General features: G+C 38.2%; 1 protein-coding gene across 5 annotated transcripts in view; it reads left to right on the top strand.

Annotated features, from left to right (window-relative positions):
• Positions 1-709: 709 nt before the first annotated feature.
• The window catches only part of znf827 (zinc finger protein 827), a 70,202-nt gene continuing 52,345 nt past the window's right edge, over positions 710-18,566 (top strand). For 4 of the 5 annotated variants that reach the window (XM_084393645.1, XM_084393644.1, XM_084393648.1 and 1 more), the window contains exon 1: positions 710-1,135. In XM_084393645.1, the coding sequence (XP_084249771.1) occupies positions 1,093-1,135 (43 nt within the window). In that variant the 5' untranslated portion in view covers positions 710-1,092. The remainder of the gene's footprint in view (positions 1,136-18,566) is intronic. The other variant, XM_084393646.1, reaches the window with a different exon arrangement.

The raw sequence follows: 18,566 nt of genomic DNA, 5'->3' as shown, positions 1-18,566 counted from the left end.
TTACAGTATATGATTCCATTGCTAGCCAGGACATTTAACATTTATAAATAAAGGTATAATGACATTATAATAATTTTTAAAAATCTTAAAATGAGAAAATATGATAATTACCTAAACATTTTCTAACACTTTACAATAAGCTCCTATTATTTAATGTTAGTTGATGCATTAACTGACATGAGCAATACATTTGTTACGTTAGCTCAGGAGCATTAAATAATAATTTAAACAGATTCAACTTTTAGCAAATGTAATTGTAAAAAATATTTAAAAATAACTCAGATTAATAAAGGCATTAAAATTATTTTTCATCATAAGTTCACGACACGTTACCTAATACTAATGTCAACAAACTGACCCCTATTGTAAAGTGTTACTGTAAATTAAAAAAAATTATTTGTAGCATTACATCAAACTTAAAACGAATTGTTCTGATTTCTGCACACTCAGATTCATTCAAACATTTATAAAAAAGCATTTATGAAAAAAAATGATAAACATAAAAAAATATGTTTATTAATTTTAAATCATATTTTACATTTATATTATTACATTATGTTAAAAAAAAACGTTTTTTTTGTGATTTTTTTTTTCAAGCCATTTAAATATTCATCAGTCAGAATCCATTTGATATATTAATATAAAAAAATCCTTCGTGGTCATTCAAGTATACACCCTGAAAGCTTGGGGGCACCTTGTCCCTTTTCTCGTCGCTGTGTTGGTCGAGCTCCTCTCTCTGTGAGTGAGAGAGTGAGTGTGTGTGTGTGTGAGTGAGTGTGTGTGTGCGCGCGAGTGTGTGTGTGTGAGTGAGTGTGTGTGTGTGCTCTGCTGTTGCTGCCCTTTGATCCCTGCATTAGTGTTAGTTAGGGGCTCGGAGACACACACTTACAGAGAGCAGCCATAGTCAAGACACGGCAACAACAACAGCACCTCCTCCTCTACTCTTCCCTGTTCCCAACAATACACTTAACCGAGGACAGCCAGGTGCACGACAAGTCCCTGCCATCAGGCTCCCTCGCTAAATTTCAATGGGGAAAGACCTTTTTTCTTCTTATCCCTAAACAAGAAGGAGAATGTGATAAAAGGGGGAAAATGCCAAGGAGGAAACAGGAGCAACCCAAGCGCCTGCCTTCACGTAAGTCGTTTTCTTGTTCGGTGCGATTTTAGCGCGTCTCCGTGTGTTTTGCGCAGTAGTTTAGGGTTAAAGAGGTGAAACAGACAAAGGCACGGCGGAGGTTATTTCTCCTTTTTTAGGTCTGTGCTAGGCAGCCATGTTGGCGATGAGGGGGCTAGCGGAGCGAGCGCACTAGCGGTGCCTTTAATTGCAGATAATCGATAAAGGTCCCGTTCCGCCTAAAGGTTGCGGCCAGTAAAGCTCGCGTTATCGCTGCTTATTTGGCGCTTATGGTCGCGCGTCTTTTCTTATATGTGTCCGCGCGAGCGAGGCAGAGACTCGCGGAAGGGAAAGGGGAGGATCTGAGGATCTGGCCGCAATAAAATGAAGGGTCAGTCGGATCAGACTGAGAGCCAGACTCAGCCTTCCATCCGTGCCCCTGCCTTCACTTAGCTCCAGCGCTATCTAGCAGCAGCCCGCAACTTAAAAATGCGCCCTAAAACACGTTCGTCCAACTTTCCGCCTTCCCCGGTCGTATGCGAGTGTGTGTGTGCGTGCGCGACTTTTTCTTTCGTTTGTCGAGCGGGATTTTTTTAAGCTGAGGTATTTTCTTCCACCCCTCCCAGTTCAGTGGGGTTCATGTCTGCAGGCTGCCTGTGTCAAAGCCATGGTCGGTCACCTGAAGTTCAGGGTTTTTTCCTTCCTCATGCAGCCATTCATTGCAGACAATCTGCGATCAATAACGCACAAAGGCAAAACGCGTTTTTCTCTCGCTTCGAAGCTCGCGTGACGGAAACCTTACGGCTTACTTTGCTTTGCACGGGTTGCGCTTGGAATTAATCGCGATATTTGTTCATTTGACCCTGTGTAGCTGGATGTTAACATTGTGCTTTTATCAGCTCGCTAATAACGGCTGTAGTTGCGTGTGCCGGCCGCTAGAGGGGACATGATGTGTAGAGTGTGGAAAACATCGATCAGAGGAATTGGCGAAATGTGGCACGGTGGCGCTTTAAGTGCACGACAGCAAGCGCTCATAATGCATCTTTATGCGTGTTTCACCAGCGAAACGGCGCCTTTTGGGACTTTTTTGAAATTCAGAGAGAATTTATTTTGCTCTCTGGAATGTTCTGCTTGAATTCTAGCTGCATTGCATTGCAAATGTTGTCTTCTTAATGCCATGACATGTTTGTTTACCATTTATCTTAGGCATTTCAATAATGTCTGCTCTGTTCTAAGAGTAACTGTATTCTCTTCATCAGTAATTCAATTCAAAGGTGTTACTTTGGACCTGTTTTGATTTTACTTAAAAACAACTTAAACTTTTTTCTTCTTTTTTTAAATTAGGATACTTAACAGTGTAACCAAATGTACTTGACAATTATGTTGGATTAATAATGAAATTATTTGGGGTTTTCACAAAATTCAACAGTGAGGAAAAGTTATTAATTGAAACTCAGGAAATGCTATATAAACCTATAATAACAATATATTATATCTAACTGCTGCTTTTCTTTTCATAACATTTATAATGTCTCAATCATCAGTGTTTATGATCTACTGCCATTAATGTCATATCAAAGTCACCCACTCAGCAAAAGCTCATGTGAAGTTTGGCGGCACCCCACGCAGCCCTCTCATTCAGCCATGGAGGAGTGATGTCACATTTCATTACTTTCTGTTTGCGTTCACTGTGATTTAACACCTGTGAGCAGATAGGCTTATGACCAGAACAATTCTTGATCTAAATTTACCTCATTTGCTCATGATTACTAGGCTATATACTTCCTTAAAAAGTTAAAAAGTATGAGTCCAGGACAGTGGAATTGTTGTGCTGAAACTGCTTGTTTGCTCTTTCAATGTGCCTGACATCTGGTGTTTTTCTTTTCTGCGAATGTAAAAGGCTATGACATATCCTTTTGCAAGTGTATCTTTCACTTCCCTTTCTTAAGGATACATCTCTGAGTTCAGGAGCGCTTGCGTCACAATGTGCATGGGTCAAGACTTGCAATAGGGCATTAAGGCCTTGATACAGTCAGATGATCTTCTTGACAGTTAAATGTGACCTTTGGCTTGAGTGCTACAATGAAAACCACTGGGATTACAAAACCACGGCCTTTATAACACTGATGCAGACTCCTTTTCCCAGAATTCATACATTTTGTTCAAACCGCAGGTCACAGTTCACCAAACTTCCCGTAAATGAATCGCGAGGAGGGAGCCTAGGTTAAAACGCTCCTTCCTCGTTAAGCAGTTTCCGTTGGATTTCCACTCCGAGGTGTTGAGGTCGGCTGAGGTTACCTCTTTTTCTTCTTTTCTGCTGTTCTTTGTCTTCCTCGCAGGCTTCCATTTTGTGCAAGTATATAGCCGTATCATTCTTTCACCCTGACCTTTGCCATCAGCTAAAATGTCTCCCTATGGGAGCCGGCCATTTCCATTATACACACATGATCTTTAAGGTTATCTGCATTTGCAAATGGAGGAATTGGAGCATTGCACTGATTTCAGCTCTCCATTACAGACCGATGGCAGAGTGTGTGCAACTGGGTGGCTCTCTACCTTACCGTAATGGTGGGTCACTGGCTCCTTTCCACTCATCTATGATTATAATGACCTTGGCTGGGCCTGGGCTTGAAAACATTGGATTAAGGGGAAAGGAAAATGAGGGGAGGTTTCCATTTCGCTCTTGGCATCTGATTTGTAGGGAAAAACTGCCAAGAATACCCCCTCCTTCTCCTCCTCCTCTTCTTTCTTCACTGTGCCCCACCAACTTGATCAGGCTCTCTCACCGGTGTCTGCCCATTTGAGCTCAAGCGAATAATGATACACAGGCTTTCCTCTCAGAAATGAATTAAAGGGCAGGGGAAGGGTGGTGGATGCTCTCCTGAACAAGTGCTTATACAGAAAGGGGCTTCAGCCAGGCATGCTGAACCAGAACATTTAGATTAATTTGGCTAGCTGGATCGCCTGGCTTTCATCACAGGTGTAGTCTAGCTGTGAGTGCTCAGTCAAAGGCACTGTGGTGACATAATTAAGACAATTTTTTTGTACTCGGCTCGATGATTGTAACGGACTAGGCTCATCAAGTGGAAGATTCAAGTGTAATGTATTATTAAAGAATTTGCATCTTTAAAATGACCAGCCACAAAGTAGCCTGCTATCGCCTGTGATAAAATTGTATATTTTTGAGAGCCAACAGACAAATGGTCTTGGAACCAAGCTCAAAGCTCAATGGGAAGGATCACTTTATTGGGCCAGAGCTATATCTTACTTTTTTTTTTTTTATCATTCATATGCTTTGATGAGGTTTTGACATTACAAGAATGACTTGGACAGTCTTGGTAGCATCAGTAAGAATAGGTTTAAAATTAGAAGCCACTCAGTAATGTTTTTCATCATTGGTGTTTCTTTTATAATTATATTAACTGTATAATTTCCAGCTTTTATTGCAGAATGCAGTTTCTCATTATGTATGTGTGAAAAATTTATAATATTTAAAAAATATATTTCTTAAATCTAATATTCAATTGGAATGTTTTCTTTAAATAGCATGCCGTTTTTTAGACTTTAAAGAAATGAATACTTTTATTCAGCAAGGATGCATTAAATTGATCAAAAGCGATAGTAAAAGACTTTTACATTGTTATAAAAATTCAATTTCAAATCAGTGCTTTTCTTTTAAACTTTATATTCATTAAAGAATCCTGAAAAAAAATGTATCACGGTTTCCACAAAAATATTAAGCAGCACAACCACTGATAAGAATAAGAAATGTTTCGTGAGCATTATAATCATATTATAATGATTTCTAAAGGATCATTATGACACTGAAGACTGGAGTAATGCCTGCAGAAAATAAATTCAGCTTTGCCATCACAGGAATAAATTAAATATTTAAATATATTAAAATTGAAAAAATGTATATAAATTGTAATAATATTTCACAGATTTACTGTTTTTACTATATTTTTGATCAAAACACTTTTTATAGATACTTTTTTCAAAAATATATATTTTTAAATCTTACCAACCCCAAAATTTCGGAATGGTTAGTGTAAGTTTAAACTTTCATAATGTACATTTTAAATGTATAAGTTTGTAAATATATTTTCTTTTGTGTTTGAAAACAGTGTAAGCAGAAAAAAACTGAACCTGGCCATCTTTTTTTCTAAGCCCATAGTAAATTCAACATGCTCACTCGGTAATATTTTTCCCGTAACTATGGGACACACCTTTTGTCCGTATGCTACATGAAGCACTATAGACTGTGAATGAAAAAAGTCTGAAGTTCCGAACACAATGTTTTACCCACCCAAGTCTCAATCAAAGCCCGTGTGGAATAAAAGTGCCTGAGCTGGGTAACGATTTTCCGCATGTTGACAAGTCACAACATGGAGATCTACAGCTAGGAGAGCAGCCCTTTGGCTAGTGGCGGCCCAGCACTGAGTAATAACCAGCTCATAGCAGGCATTCTGTTGGCAGTGGTTCATAAGGAACAGCTCGCTGGTTCATCTGGGGAAAGGGTGGGGGGAGCTGATGGAGAGCTCCAGGCACTTTCCTGTGTTGTTGTACCACACAAGTGCATCCATCCCCTCCAGGACAGACCTTTAACAGGCTGCTAACACTGGGTCACACCACACAAGGGATCGAACAGACAGGTCCGATGCAGGCCCGGGCTGCAGAGCTATGCCAAACTGTGATTTGATTTATGAGTCAGTACTCTGGGTCTGTCTTAAGATGAGATGAGGCTTACTGGGCAGAATCAAAGAGCAGTCTGTTCAGTTGACAGGGAATGAGAAGAGGCAAGCCGCTGTCATTTTTTAAAACTGGGTTTGAATTGTCATAACTTAGACGAGGCCTTGGAAGCGAGGAGGTCAATAACACCTGGAGAAAGTTATACGTTAGCATTCCCATTCATCTGAATGGCTGCTGCTCGGCTGGCGTGTGTAACCCCCCCGCCATCTTTGCTCATTGTGGTTCGTTTTCAGTGCCAGTTCCCTGAGCAGTAAACACCACATGCCTTATCACTCTTGAGCCATAGAAAACTGACGACTAGGGCTGTATGATTCAGTCAAAAATTCATATTCAGATTGTTTTGTCTACTGCTGCAAAAAAAGTCTGAAACATGATAAATGTTACCTCTCATTTGCTGTTGTGATATCAAGGCAAAAAGAACATGAAGACATTACATTCACTGTTGTTATTATTATATTATAATAGTATAATAATACAGCTATTATTATACTATTATTATATTATATTGGTCACATTTTATGTTAGGTGGCCTTGACTACTATGTAATAACATAAAATACCTGCAAGACTATGTATTTAAAATGTACTGTAACTACATGCTATTCTGGAAATTTCTGAAAAATTCATTTGAGATATGGTTGGGTTTTTGGAGTACGGGTAAGGTTAGGATTAGGGGTTAAGGTTTGGTTTTGGGTTACAGTTAGGGGTAAAGTTAACAGTGTAACAACAAAAGTAACTTTCTAAATGTAATTATCATGCACCATCATGTATATATTTAATAAGTATTGTATCAAATGTTTAAATGCATAGTTAAGGCCACTTAATATAAAGTGTGGCCATATTATATTATACTATTAATAAATTAGGAGAAAGATATTACTAAGGCTCAAGCATCCCGTGACCCAATAGAGCAGCGCATCGGTGCTACATCCTGTAATATTTTTATCTAGACCCAAACGTGATCCATTCTAGCCCTCTCCGCCCTGTGTTCATGGCTTCTCTCTCCCACTGAAGACGTAAAGCGCCACATTAAGAGCTGCAGATGAAAAAAAAAAAGACAAAATGTATATTATTTTGCTAAAACGCTGCAGAAAACAAGAATGCAGCAAATACAATTATTTTTATCTTTATATAGATGACTCCGACCGTTTAACTAAACCAGGGTCGCATTTCCCATAAGCATCGTGAGCCCAATTCGATCGTGAAAACCATTGCCACCAATGTTGTCTACGATCAACTTAGCTCACGATGATTTTGGGAAATGCAGCCCAGGTTTGTGACAAGTTAACGTGCGGCGCCTTTAGACGTTTTTTTCTTCATACATTTAGCATTATTAATCAGAATATTAAGAGCATTTCATAATAAACAATGTTATAGTTTGGAAAATTATTTAGAGATGCCAAGGGAAGACAAAATTCATTCATGTTATCCTCATGATAAGAGTTTTGATTGTTAGATCGACAACAGATGCACGTTGTTTGTTTTTAGTAGTTTATTACTTTGAGAAAAATAGAAAAATGGTCCATACTTTTCTTAAGAGGTAAACCCTGTACCCCCAGTATGTTTTTTCAGTTTCATGGCCTTCTATGTGCCATTCATGTAGGTTTCTAAATGTAAAATAAATAAATAAATAAAAAATAATAATAGCCTGATAAAACATCTGATATTACCTTTTTATATATTTATATGTAGTTGGAAAAAATCTTTACTTTTTTTATTGGTGAAAATTATTTGACATCCCTTTGGCTCTCAGGGCCGTAGATTCTCATCTTTGATGAGTATTTTGAGTGTTTAGGATTTTTTCTTTTACAAAGTACTACGGCTACCCAGATAGAAATGTATAACTGTTCCAAAAAAGTATTGTCTGGACCGTTGGGAAGGAAATATAGAGACCGGACCTCTTGGAACTTTATCGAATACCCTTGCTATAGAGGTTAAGCGGTTTGGAGCATGGATTGATGGATGGATGTTACTATTATAATAATAATAATAATAATAGTAATATTCATAATAATTAGTGGTTCAACGGATCACAAAACTCACGGTTCGGATCATATTACGTTTTTTGAGTCACAGATTGGATCGTTTTTCGTATCGGCAAGGAAAAAGAAACAAATATTTGGGGGTGGGGTTAAATTTAATGTAACTTTGCTTTCCATTTATTACCTAAAGCACATTTGAAGTACTTTGGTACCAGAGCAAAAACTACTAGCCTAACTAATATATTTTAAAACATTATTAAAGGCAAGTGAAAACAGTCAGTAAAAAAATAAGAACAAATACAAGCATAGATAAATACAATACAAAGTTACAAACGTAAGTAAGGTCTAACTAGTATACATGAACAAAAATGTAATAATTAGGCCTAAATGTAAAATAACACTATGGTGTTCACTATATAAATACAATTTCGATTAGTCTTTGTTAAAGCTGTGTTTTGTTGTTTGATTAACTTTATTGACAGAAAGCAGCAGGCTGACAGCTGGTGTCACTTTAAGACCGAATGCACAGATCCAATATAATGATACACATCTGGTTTCTTTCTCAATTTATTCTTACGTTCACTTAAGACATAACCGACTGTGTTTAGGAGACTACTTGCAGAGGTATTTTGACTTAATTTTGTTCGTTCAAGTGCAAGGAGACGCGAAAGAGAAATCAATTCGGTGTTTGCATGTTATCTGAAACGCACGCCTCTGTGTTTGCGGCCATGCACACAGAAAACAGGGCACGAGTACCGGACAGAGTTCTCTTTCGCCTCTTCTTGCGCTGGAATGGTTTCAAATTGCTTGAATGTGTAAACTATAAATCACATGCAAATCATAAACGTTCACTTAATGATGGTTAAACTTTGCAATTAATCCACGAATCAAATGCGAACCGAACCGCGTGGCCTGGTTCGTATTGATCACAGATCAACTATGATCCGTTTAACCCCTAATAATAATATCATTATATTGCATATTTTAAAGCAGGGTTTCTCAGGCCACATTTACACATAGCCGGGTATTTAGAGAAACGCATATTTCTCCCCCTCCGTTTTCAAAAATAACATCGTGCACACAACATCGTTTTCAAAAAAGTTGTCGTTTACATCAACCCGCATAAATACGCCGTCGAGCAACATCATAATTATGCCAAACCTATGGGCGGCAGTGTAGGGAGAAGGATAAAGCCATGCAAGCCAATCAGAATCCTCAAAATCGACAACAACGAATAGCACGAGCGACTTCCAGTTCCTTTCAAAACAACAGACATGGCGCGAGATTCGTTTGTTTGGACAGACAGCGAAGCAAATGCAAACAGGCCAAAAACGTTTGCACAAAAGTAAAAATGAGTACCACCTTAACAGCTTCCATGATCAAATAGTAAACCAAACAAACTCTAAACATAGGGCGCTCACATGACGTAAGCATTTTCTGGCGCATAATGTGACGTTTGAGAACCTAAAACCCCGTTTCTCCCAGTTGACACGGCAACACATAACCGGCGTTTTCAGAAATCTCCACTTTGGCCGGAGTTTTTAGAAATAATCGTTTTCTTGGATAAAAACGGCGTTTTCGTGTAAATGACAGGCCAAAACGCAGGGAAATATCTGCGTTTTCCCATCGTGTAAACGGAGCCTCAAACTCGGTCCTGGAGGGCCACTGTCCTGCTCAGTTTAGCTCCAACCCTGATCAAACACACCTGTGAGTTTCTAGTGATCCTGAAGACATTGATTAGCTTGCTCAGGTGTGTTTGATCAGGGTTGGAGCTAAACTGTGCAGGACAGTGGCCCTCCAGGACCGAGTTTGAGAAACCCTGTTTTAAAGGTACACTATTTTGTATACTTTTGGTACACTATTTTGTATACTTTTGGCCCTCTAGCGGTTAAAAAACAAAACTGCATGCCTTTTGCGGAAGAACATTGTTTTGGTTGTGCTTCTGCTCTGACTGACTGCAGATGAATATGATTCTTTCTCTTACTATAGATATTATCCTGCTGCTCATAAACATTCACTACGAGGCTTAAGAGATATAACATGTTTACATGGAAAGGATATCAAGTTGACTAGCTGAAGACATTACTGTAGCTATACCCATATAAACACACCTTGAAAATAAATTCAAGAAAAGCGCTACAACATCCAGAAATTAAATAACCCTTAACAAAATATACTGCTTTTTCAATGAACTCTGTTAGAGAGCAACATATGGCAACTACTTATCTGTTCAATAAAATACCTTAATCACTTGTCGAGTTATAAAATTGCCATCTCCGTCTCCATCTCATCTCAAAAAGAGTTACATAGTGTACCTTTATTTTTAATTTTACACTATAATAGTAAATTTAAAATACTGCAATATTTCTGTGTTAATTTCTTCACTGTCACTTGGCGTTGCTTAAATTTGTCATTATTTTGTGTGAAGTGTACTGCAAACTGTGCTGATCTTAAAGTCCCCCGTGATGAAATTCAAGCTTTTAATATTGTTGTTAAATTCAAGCTTTTAATATGTCTTTGTGGTGTTTTTAATATGCTTTAAGACAAACCATGTGAAAATGCACAAGTCAACACCATTGTTGAGTATTTTCTCCTTAAAACTGCAGTTTCAAAAACGAGGGTTGATATAGCTGGTGTTTCTGATGTCACAAACTACCTTGTAACCAATCACGTTAAAGTGTGATCGTCAGTGAGTGCATCTCTGAGCTGGTGTGAGTAAGTGGAGGCGGGGCTAATTTGCATATTCATAGAACTGCGTATACTAAATGAGGCGAGGGTGTAGAGTTACATTCAAGCTATTTTAAGGAATGAAGAATTTTTTTTTTTCAAGGAAAAAATGTTTAGTTAAATATGTAATTTTGGTGATCAAAGATTTTTTAGGGATAAAATGATTGACTACAGGGGGATGTGCTACATGTGTAGTAGAAGAAACAGAATAAAGTGAAATTTATTCATTTTGAATCACACAGCATATACGGACTATAAACAGCCTTTTGTTTTGTTTTTAGTCATTGATTATTTTTAACTTTGCAGCCAATATTTTTAACATAGTTTCTTTGGTTGGCTGCAAGCAAAGTAGAAGAATGGAGTGGACCATTTTTTTTTCTACCTTGAAATGAACTAAATATCGCCACCTTTATTATATAGTGTGTTCAGCTTTAATAGATTGCCCCCAATCCCAATCAGTTCTTTTACCATTAGGGCTACTTGATTTTTTTTTCTTGCTGTGATTGGGCAGGCGAATTCCACAGAAAGTATTGCCAAAGTGGCAAAAATGCCAAGTTTGACTCAACTAGACAATTTACTCACAATTATGTGGCGATCATAATCATAGTAATTACACAACAAAAATAATGATGGTAATTACTATCATTGTGATCATTAGCATCGAGAGACATTGGAATACCAATGTATTTTCGAAACGGAACTTGTTATATTTATATGCTTGTTGGGATTTCGTTGAGCTCAGTACGCAAACTTTAAATGCGAAAAGTATGTTAATATTCCAAATTCTGTCAAATTTCATTTTCCTCCATTCCCAGGAAAGTGTGCTTGATGCTTTGAACTTTTGGTATTCTCCGAGCACAAGGCTAACTTCACCTCTGTCATGTCTCTAAGATAGACTACACTGTCCAGCACAGAGAACTTAAGCATGTTAATGAGTTTAACTATCGGACTTGCAGCTGTGCTCCAAGGGTTTTTCTGGAGACTGGACTGTTTTATAGCTGAGAAGATTAAAAGTGCCAGGAAGGAAACAGACACAGAGTAGTGGCACCCTGAGGTATTGACAGCCTCCAAGGGAAACGGTATATCATCGGCAAGTGTAGAGGTGTTTGGCTGCTTTACAAAGGCGAGATATTATATTCATGATGTGAAGTCATCTCTGTGAAAGCTATTGTCACTATGTCTTATGCTGATTTACAAGGCTTAAAACGTAGGTGAGTGTCTGAGACCTGCTCAGCCCCTCATGTAAAAAATGTCCTTCGCATTTGTAGATGACTTCACAGTATGTTTGATTACTCCCGACCTTGATGCAAAGTTCCGGTATTCATGTTTAGTTGTTATGACGAGGTCGGTAGCTGTTTAGTATTGGTCTGGGAGCCGTCCGTTAGCTGGATGTTGGGTGCAAGCAAGGTATTACCCGTTCTTTCACTGTTAAAGCTTGTTACATGCTAAAAGGCTTTGAGAGAACAGGCGGTACAGCCTGGTGGCTAAAAATCTGGGTTGGCAACTGAAAGGTTGCAAGTTTGTACACTGAAAAAAAAAAAAGTAAAGAATCGGACCTTTAGTGGTATAACATCTTGTCCCTGGGAAATACCTACAAAGGTAAATTAGCATCAGCTTCATGACTAGTCAGTCAGAGGGGCTTTGTCATTTCATATACAGCTTGTACAAAGTGTAACAAAAAGCATTTATTATTATTCATTTTAATTTTAGTTTAAGTTTCAATAATTTTGTTATGTAACCCTTAAAGAGCACTGCCTATTAACAGTGCTTGAATGCATGTCAAAGTTAGTTGCTGTGTGCAAGCAATGATAGTTTTTATTAGGGATGCACAATTTATCAGTAGCCTAACATATCAACAATTCTTTTTTTAAATGTATCAATATTGGCCTATATTATATATTTAATGATGCATGCTAATCTCTCTATTTTAACACTTAAATTACCTCACTTAGTTCTGTAATAACATGGGCAAATGTAATCTTTAGCAAATCTCATAAAGATTATCCATTTTTCATACTGTACATCAGGGTTTCCTAAACTGGGGTTTGTGAGGGAACTGCAGGGAGTTGATGAGTTGATAGATAGCTAATAATTAAATAAAATAAAATACAATTTAAATAAAGAAATCATTTAAAAGTAAAACAATCAACAACAAAAAATGCTTACTAAAAAGATGAAATATTCTATTTGTTTACCTGCTTGGCATGTGACCATTAACAGACATCAAAATACGAAGCAGAAACAAGCAATATCATATGTAATCATATGCATATAGAAAATAACGCAATCAAACACATTAAACAGCATCTAAATCAACACTGTCTAATGTTACTGAATGAAATGTCGACCCAGGACGAGTTATAGGACTGTGCAAGCATTAGGGGTGTTGATGGACTCGATCTTCTCCAGATGTTGTGATCATCATTCTGCATCCCATCCAGACGTAGTCTTTGACAAAAACGTGATTTTCTCAGCTTTTTGCTCAAAAAGTTTTGTTTTTTATAAGCAGAAGGTCTGTTCTTTCTTTTTATATATTTCATATTCATATATCAGTACAACAAAATATTCTGGGGGCCATGAAACTTTTGTGAAAATGATCGCTCGCGGTGGCTGGCAAAAAAAACAAAACAAAAAAAACCTTGGCAGGGAAGGAGTTAAATTATTAAAATATTACCTTAAAGTCTCAGGGAATACTTCAGATAAATATTTTAGGTCAAAGGGGTTCAGCTGACAAGAAAGTTTGGGAATCCCTGCAGTGCTCTAATGATGTTATGCCAGAATTAATTTTAAATGGTTAATTTTATCTTTATTTTATTTAGGCAGAATATTTATCAGGTTTATGTTCAGTTTGTGTTTAAAGACTGTGTTGTAGACACTCATTGCAACCACCCATTTGTAAAAATATTGGCCATTTATTGGCAATAACACTAAAATAATTATCCCTGCACATTTCTTTAGCGTGTTTCAGTGTTATTTTAGTATTATATACTATTATAGTATGTATTCATATTTTGAATTGAATTTTTTATTTTAGCTTTAGCCTAATTTTTAGTATTGTTTTTTATATATATATTTCTATATTCTATTTCTTATTTTTTGTTTTAGTAATTTTAGTACGTCAACGTCAAAACATATTTTATTTCAGTTATTTGTAAGCAAGTTGTGTTTCAGTTAGTATTTTTTTCATCTGATATTTATAATTTTTATATATATAATATTTATATCAGCCCTTTATCAGTTATTGTTTGCCTATCAGTATCAGTAGTACAATTTCAATATTAGTGCAGTCCTCATTTTATGAATCTATTGATTGGCTGTGCTGTAGTGTGAATGAGTTGTTTTACTGGATGGTGTTGATTCAGACTATAAATCTGCTGTTTGCTCAGCTGCAGATATTTATGCATCTTCTTCATTATGGTTTTATAGATTAGCCCAAATACTCTCTATAAAGAAGTTCTCGTTTGGCACGCACGGTGGACTGTGTTTTCACTATTCCTCTCTCGCTTACACTCGTGCAGGCACAGTTTACCCTTGTCGTCATTTAGTCGTCTTCTATGCAGAGACCTTTAAATGAAGCACTAAGGTTAGGCACAAAATGTTGGCTCGATGTGCTCTCCAAAGGCACAGTTATGGTTGTCATAGTGATCATATTTTTTGCAATCATTTGTCACCTAGATACTGTAGGGTTGAAGTAGAAGCACCTGGTTACACTGACGTGAAGTGAATGAAAGGGGAGAGGTGAACAACTATTCCCGTTCCCGTTTAGTCTTTTGACACAGCGTGTTTTCAGTCATACGTGGGTGTCGTCGACGTTATCTCGCTCATACGTCTCTACCTTCGGAAAAGCGAGATGGCTATCGCTGTGACAAAGAGCACTAAGACCGAACAATGCAACGCTAACCATCGGCTGCCCCGGCCACCGTTTAACATGGAGATTGGAAAAGGAATCAGCTCCCTCTCCTCCAGGACCTGCATGTAAATGAGGTTAGCCTCTCCTGCTGTGCCATCGCTCTATCCCCCACTCTCCTCTCCAGCTATAATGGCTGCAAAACTGCCACCCCCATTCTTCAGGAAGAAACCGGGACCAATCCTGATTAGTGCCCTTGTCTTGAGTGACAGGCTTGGATCTAAGCAGGCAGTGCCGTGGGCGCCACTGCCAAGCTGCTGTCAACCCGGTATCACTGTAAAAAAGCCATTTCTTTTCTTCAACCCCCCCAGCCGCACACATACCTCCTCCACTCTCTCTCACACCCCCTCATATTCTCTCTCTCTCTCTCTCTCTCTCTCTCTCTGTCTTTCTGGGTGGCTGGCTAGTCAAGCTTGGCTGCATCCCTTGCCTGAGCTACTGGGACAAAGTGTGATTTACAGTAGTTGGAGAGTTTCCCTGTCAGCTCTAACCTGTGTGCATGCTGTCTATCTGAGTAGGCGGCAGTAATGCTGTAGCAACTGCATATTGTGTTGTAAGCGTCATAGCACCTAGTTGAATCCACCCCTGCTTCCTGTCACCGTGGAACGTACACAGAACCTTACTTATTATCTTATGTTTTTGTGACTGTGCGGGCACAGCGAGCCACCCATTTTCCTTTCATTCCAGCGATTTGTTTTCCTGCTGTAAATATAAGATCTTCAAGCCCGTTTAGCTCTGGGCTCCATGCCCCACTTTTATGCCCTTAAAGAAACATCACCGAAGTGTACGGTGGATCACATTAATTAGCATCTCACGGTTGACTGTGAACGCCTAGATCTTCCAACTTTTTGATGGTACTTCTGAGATTACTAGTTCAGGCTCTGGGTTTTTTTTGTTTTTGTGCGTGTGTGTTCGGTTGTTCGGTCTCTATAAATGGATGTTGGGGGAAATAAACAAGAGTGCAAAAGGGCGCTTCATCTACAAAGAGGAATTTCAGAGGTCTGGAAGCCAACACTGTCTCAGTCTCTTCCAAGAACACATCTCCTTCCTGTTTCACCTCTGGCACCCTGCCCATCATGCCCACAGACCGCTGAGGCCATGCGAAAAAAACAGATGGTAATATGTAGTATACTTTGCTAATACATGCTGATGAATGCCTGTGCTAATGTGGAAATCCGTAGGTAGGCAACTGATTTGTTAAATACGAGTGTTGGATACATGGGATTGAAATCACTATAAATCACATGATAAAGTATCATTTGTTTTTGTATGTAGTGTAACTGTCATGCCAAAGTGGACTATTAAAATACATTGTAGTGTGTTTTCATCTGTTTCATTTTTATTTCCACTGTTGCAAGTAAGGCTTTCACTCTAAATTTGAGTAATCTGCTTTTCGCTATTACAATATATCATTTCCAAGGAGTCAGCAAATATGACAGATATAAGGCAGTCCATGGACAAATAATGTCAGCCGTGTGGAGAACTTCACTTTGTATTTGATATGCAGTAATGTAAAAGGCACAGTTGAGCAAAATTTTGCAGGCAAAAAAGGTCCATTGTTCACTGTCAATAGTTTAGTGATGCACAAACACTGCTAACACAGAAGTCAGTTTCAAACCAACCAGCGTTCTGTTGTTCACATGTACATTTTTGTGTGAAGAACCTGTGAAATCCGCGGTGTAAATATTTCGCCCTTACGCGAAACATCCAATGCTCAGCCCTAGTTAATAAAAACTTTGTTTTTATACAGAGTATTTTCATAAAAACTCTCACACATACATATAAATGTTTAGTTGTTTTCACTTGTTTTATGGGATGGGATTGATGTCTTAAAATTTCATGTCTTATGTGATCAGTTAGATACTAGGGTTGGGTATACAATGCGACACATTGGTCACGATTCAATAGATTGTGATGCTCCATGATATCATAACTGTATTGCAATTGAGAGAGAGACTCAGCATTTCAGTGACAGAGAGAATAAATCTGTGGTGTCAGTTTTAATCTTTCGTGCGGTTCCCTTCACTTTTCTCCATTACCATAGAAGTGGCTCAGACCGCACCGAGAAACGTTGCCAGTTTGTGCTTATTTAGACTTCCTGCTTTTTACTTAATTGAACTGTAGGAATTGAAATGAATGAACAAGGATCGATACGAGAACCTTGAGCATCATGCTATATCATGAGAAAATGAATTGTGACATATCGATAAACGATTGTATTTGCAGAATCTTAATTTTGCCTTGACTGATTGCCCATTTTCTTAAAGGCGTAGACTGGTCATCATGGGAGCCCCCTAATTAACAGAATTACTTCCCACCTCTGGTTTCTGTGTTAGTCACTCGTGACGACGTGTGGCTGGTGCCGGTAGCAGTGTGTCCTTCCCACCATATTGTCGGCCGGCGGCTAATAAGGTAGCACTGACCGGCGGACGGGCTCATTAGCATCGCCTGCGGCCGTGGCAACCCCCGCCAGGGCCCAGTCGGACACTTAATTACCGCCACCACTTTTTATCTCCCCTCCAAAACCCAGCCCCCCACTCCTTGAACGCCACTGGCACTTGCTTCTGCAATCCACAGAGAATGCTGGGAAACTATAGATGCCAAAGTGGTGGTTAGTTAGCTCGTAACATTCAATAGCAGCGCTCACTGTGGAGGCACTGCAATATCTCTGATAGAGTTAAAGCCATTCGACCCGAGCCTCTCATGCGAGACTGCGCGAGTGTGTCTTTTCATTGGCATCAGTGGAATATTGATGACTCCACCCTGGCTTAATCGACTAATGGCCTCTCCCTCTCTCCTTCACTCTGCTGAAGCAAGCCACCCTCCCACCCAGCACAGCCTTTCTGTGCCCTTTCTGTGACCTCTGGGTCAGGCAGGCTGATTTTTATGCCCGACTGAGTCGCAGAATAGCCTCAGTGTATTCGTAGGCAACCTTACGCAAGTCATGTGGCTGCTGGCCCTAATAGAGAACACTCCCAGTGTCCTCCACTGCCTTTTGGCTTTTTGCATCTCACGGCTGATATGTTGGAATTAACTGTATAGCTGCCAACGGCTTTTGTTCAAGTGTATCTCGAAAAATATAGGCTACAATTACACAAGATCTCTGTATTGTGGTAAAGAACACAACAGAATTAACAAGGTCCTTTAGATGTTTTCCAAGTCTAGTTGTATTATAGAGAATGAAGTGTAATATTCTGAACAACAGAAGAAATATGGTTAAAAAAATACACATTTCTTAAAGAGAGAAAGATAATTTACACTCATGTCATTCTAAAAAGGATTGTTTTTTTATTTATTTTTGGAATTTTAAAGTTCTTTTAAAGTTTTCAAATTGTAAACTTTCTTTTCAGAATTTAAATCACTTTTTTTATTTAAATATATTTAAAAATGTAATTTATTCCTGTGACGGCAAAGCTGAATATGCTGATTGCTCAAGAAACATTTCTTATTGCTATCAATGTTGAATAGAGTTGTGCTTCTTAATATTTTCGTGGAATTTGTTGAAAGTTCAAAATAACCGCATTTATTTGACATAAAAAATATGCAACAATGTAAAAGTCTTCATTGTCACTTTAATAAATTTAATGCATGAATTTAATACATTATTTCTGAATAGAAGTATTAAGTCTCTTACATTTACAGAAAATAATAATAATAATTAGGGATGCATGATATATCGGCTACCATATCGTTATCGGCCGATATATGTTCATTTCAATGTTATCGTTATCGGCCCAATAAGAAAATTTGGCTGATATATTAAAGCCAGTAAATAATGGATTTTTTCCTTCAACTGAAAATATGGTTAAGTGCAATGGGCAGCGCAAGTCTGTCATATAGGCTACATAAAATTATAATGAGAACATCATTATAATTGTGTGTTTGGGAAATGGATTTTAATGGTGAGACTTTTGTTTTTGTAATCAGGCTTTGTAATTTGGATTTAGATTTATCTGCCAATATATCGGTTATCGGCTTTCAAATATAAAGAATTATCGGTTATCGGTATCGGCCAAAGTTTTCAAATCGGTGCATCCCCAATAATAATAATTATACTACAGTTACTATGTCCAAAGGAGAGAACT

This window comes from Rutilus rutilus (genome assembly GCF_951802725.1).
Source record: "Rutilus rutilus genome assembly, chromosome: 2".
In the NCBI taxonomy this organism is placed as follows: Eukaryota; Metazoa; Chordata; class Actinopteri; order Cypriniformes; family Leuciscidae; genus Rutilus; species Rutilus rutilus.
This window is presented reverse-complemented; position numbering and strand designations above follow the sequence as displayed.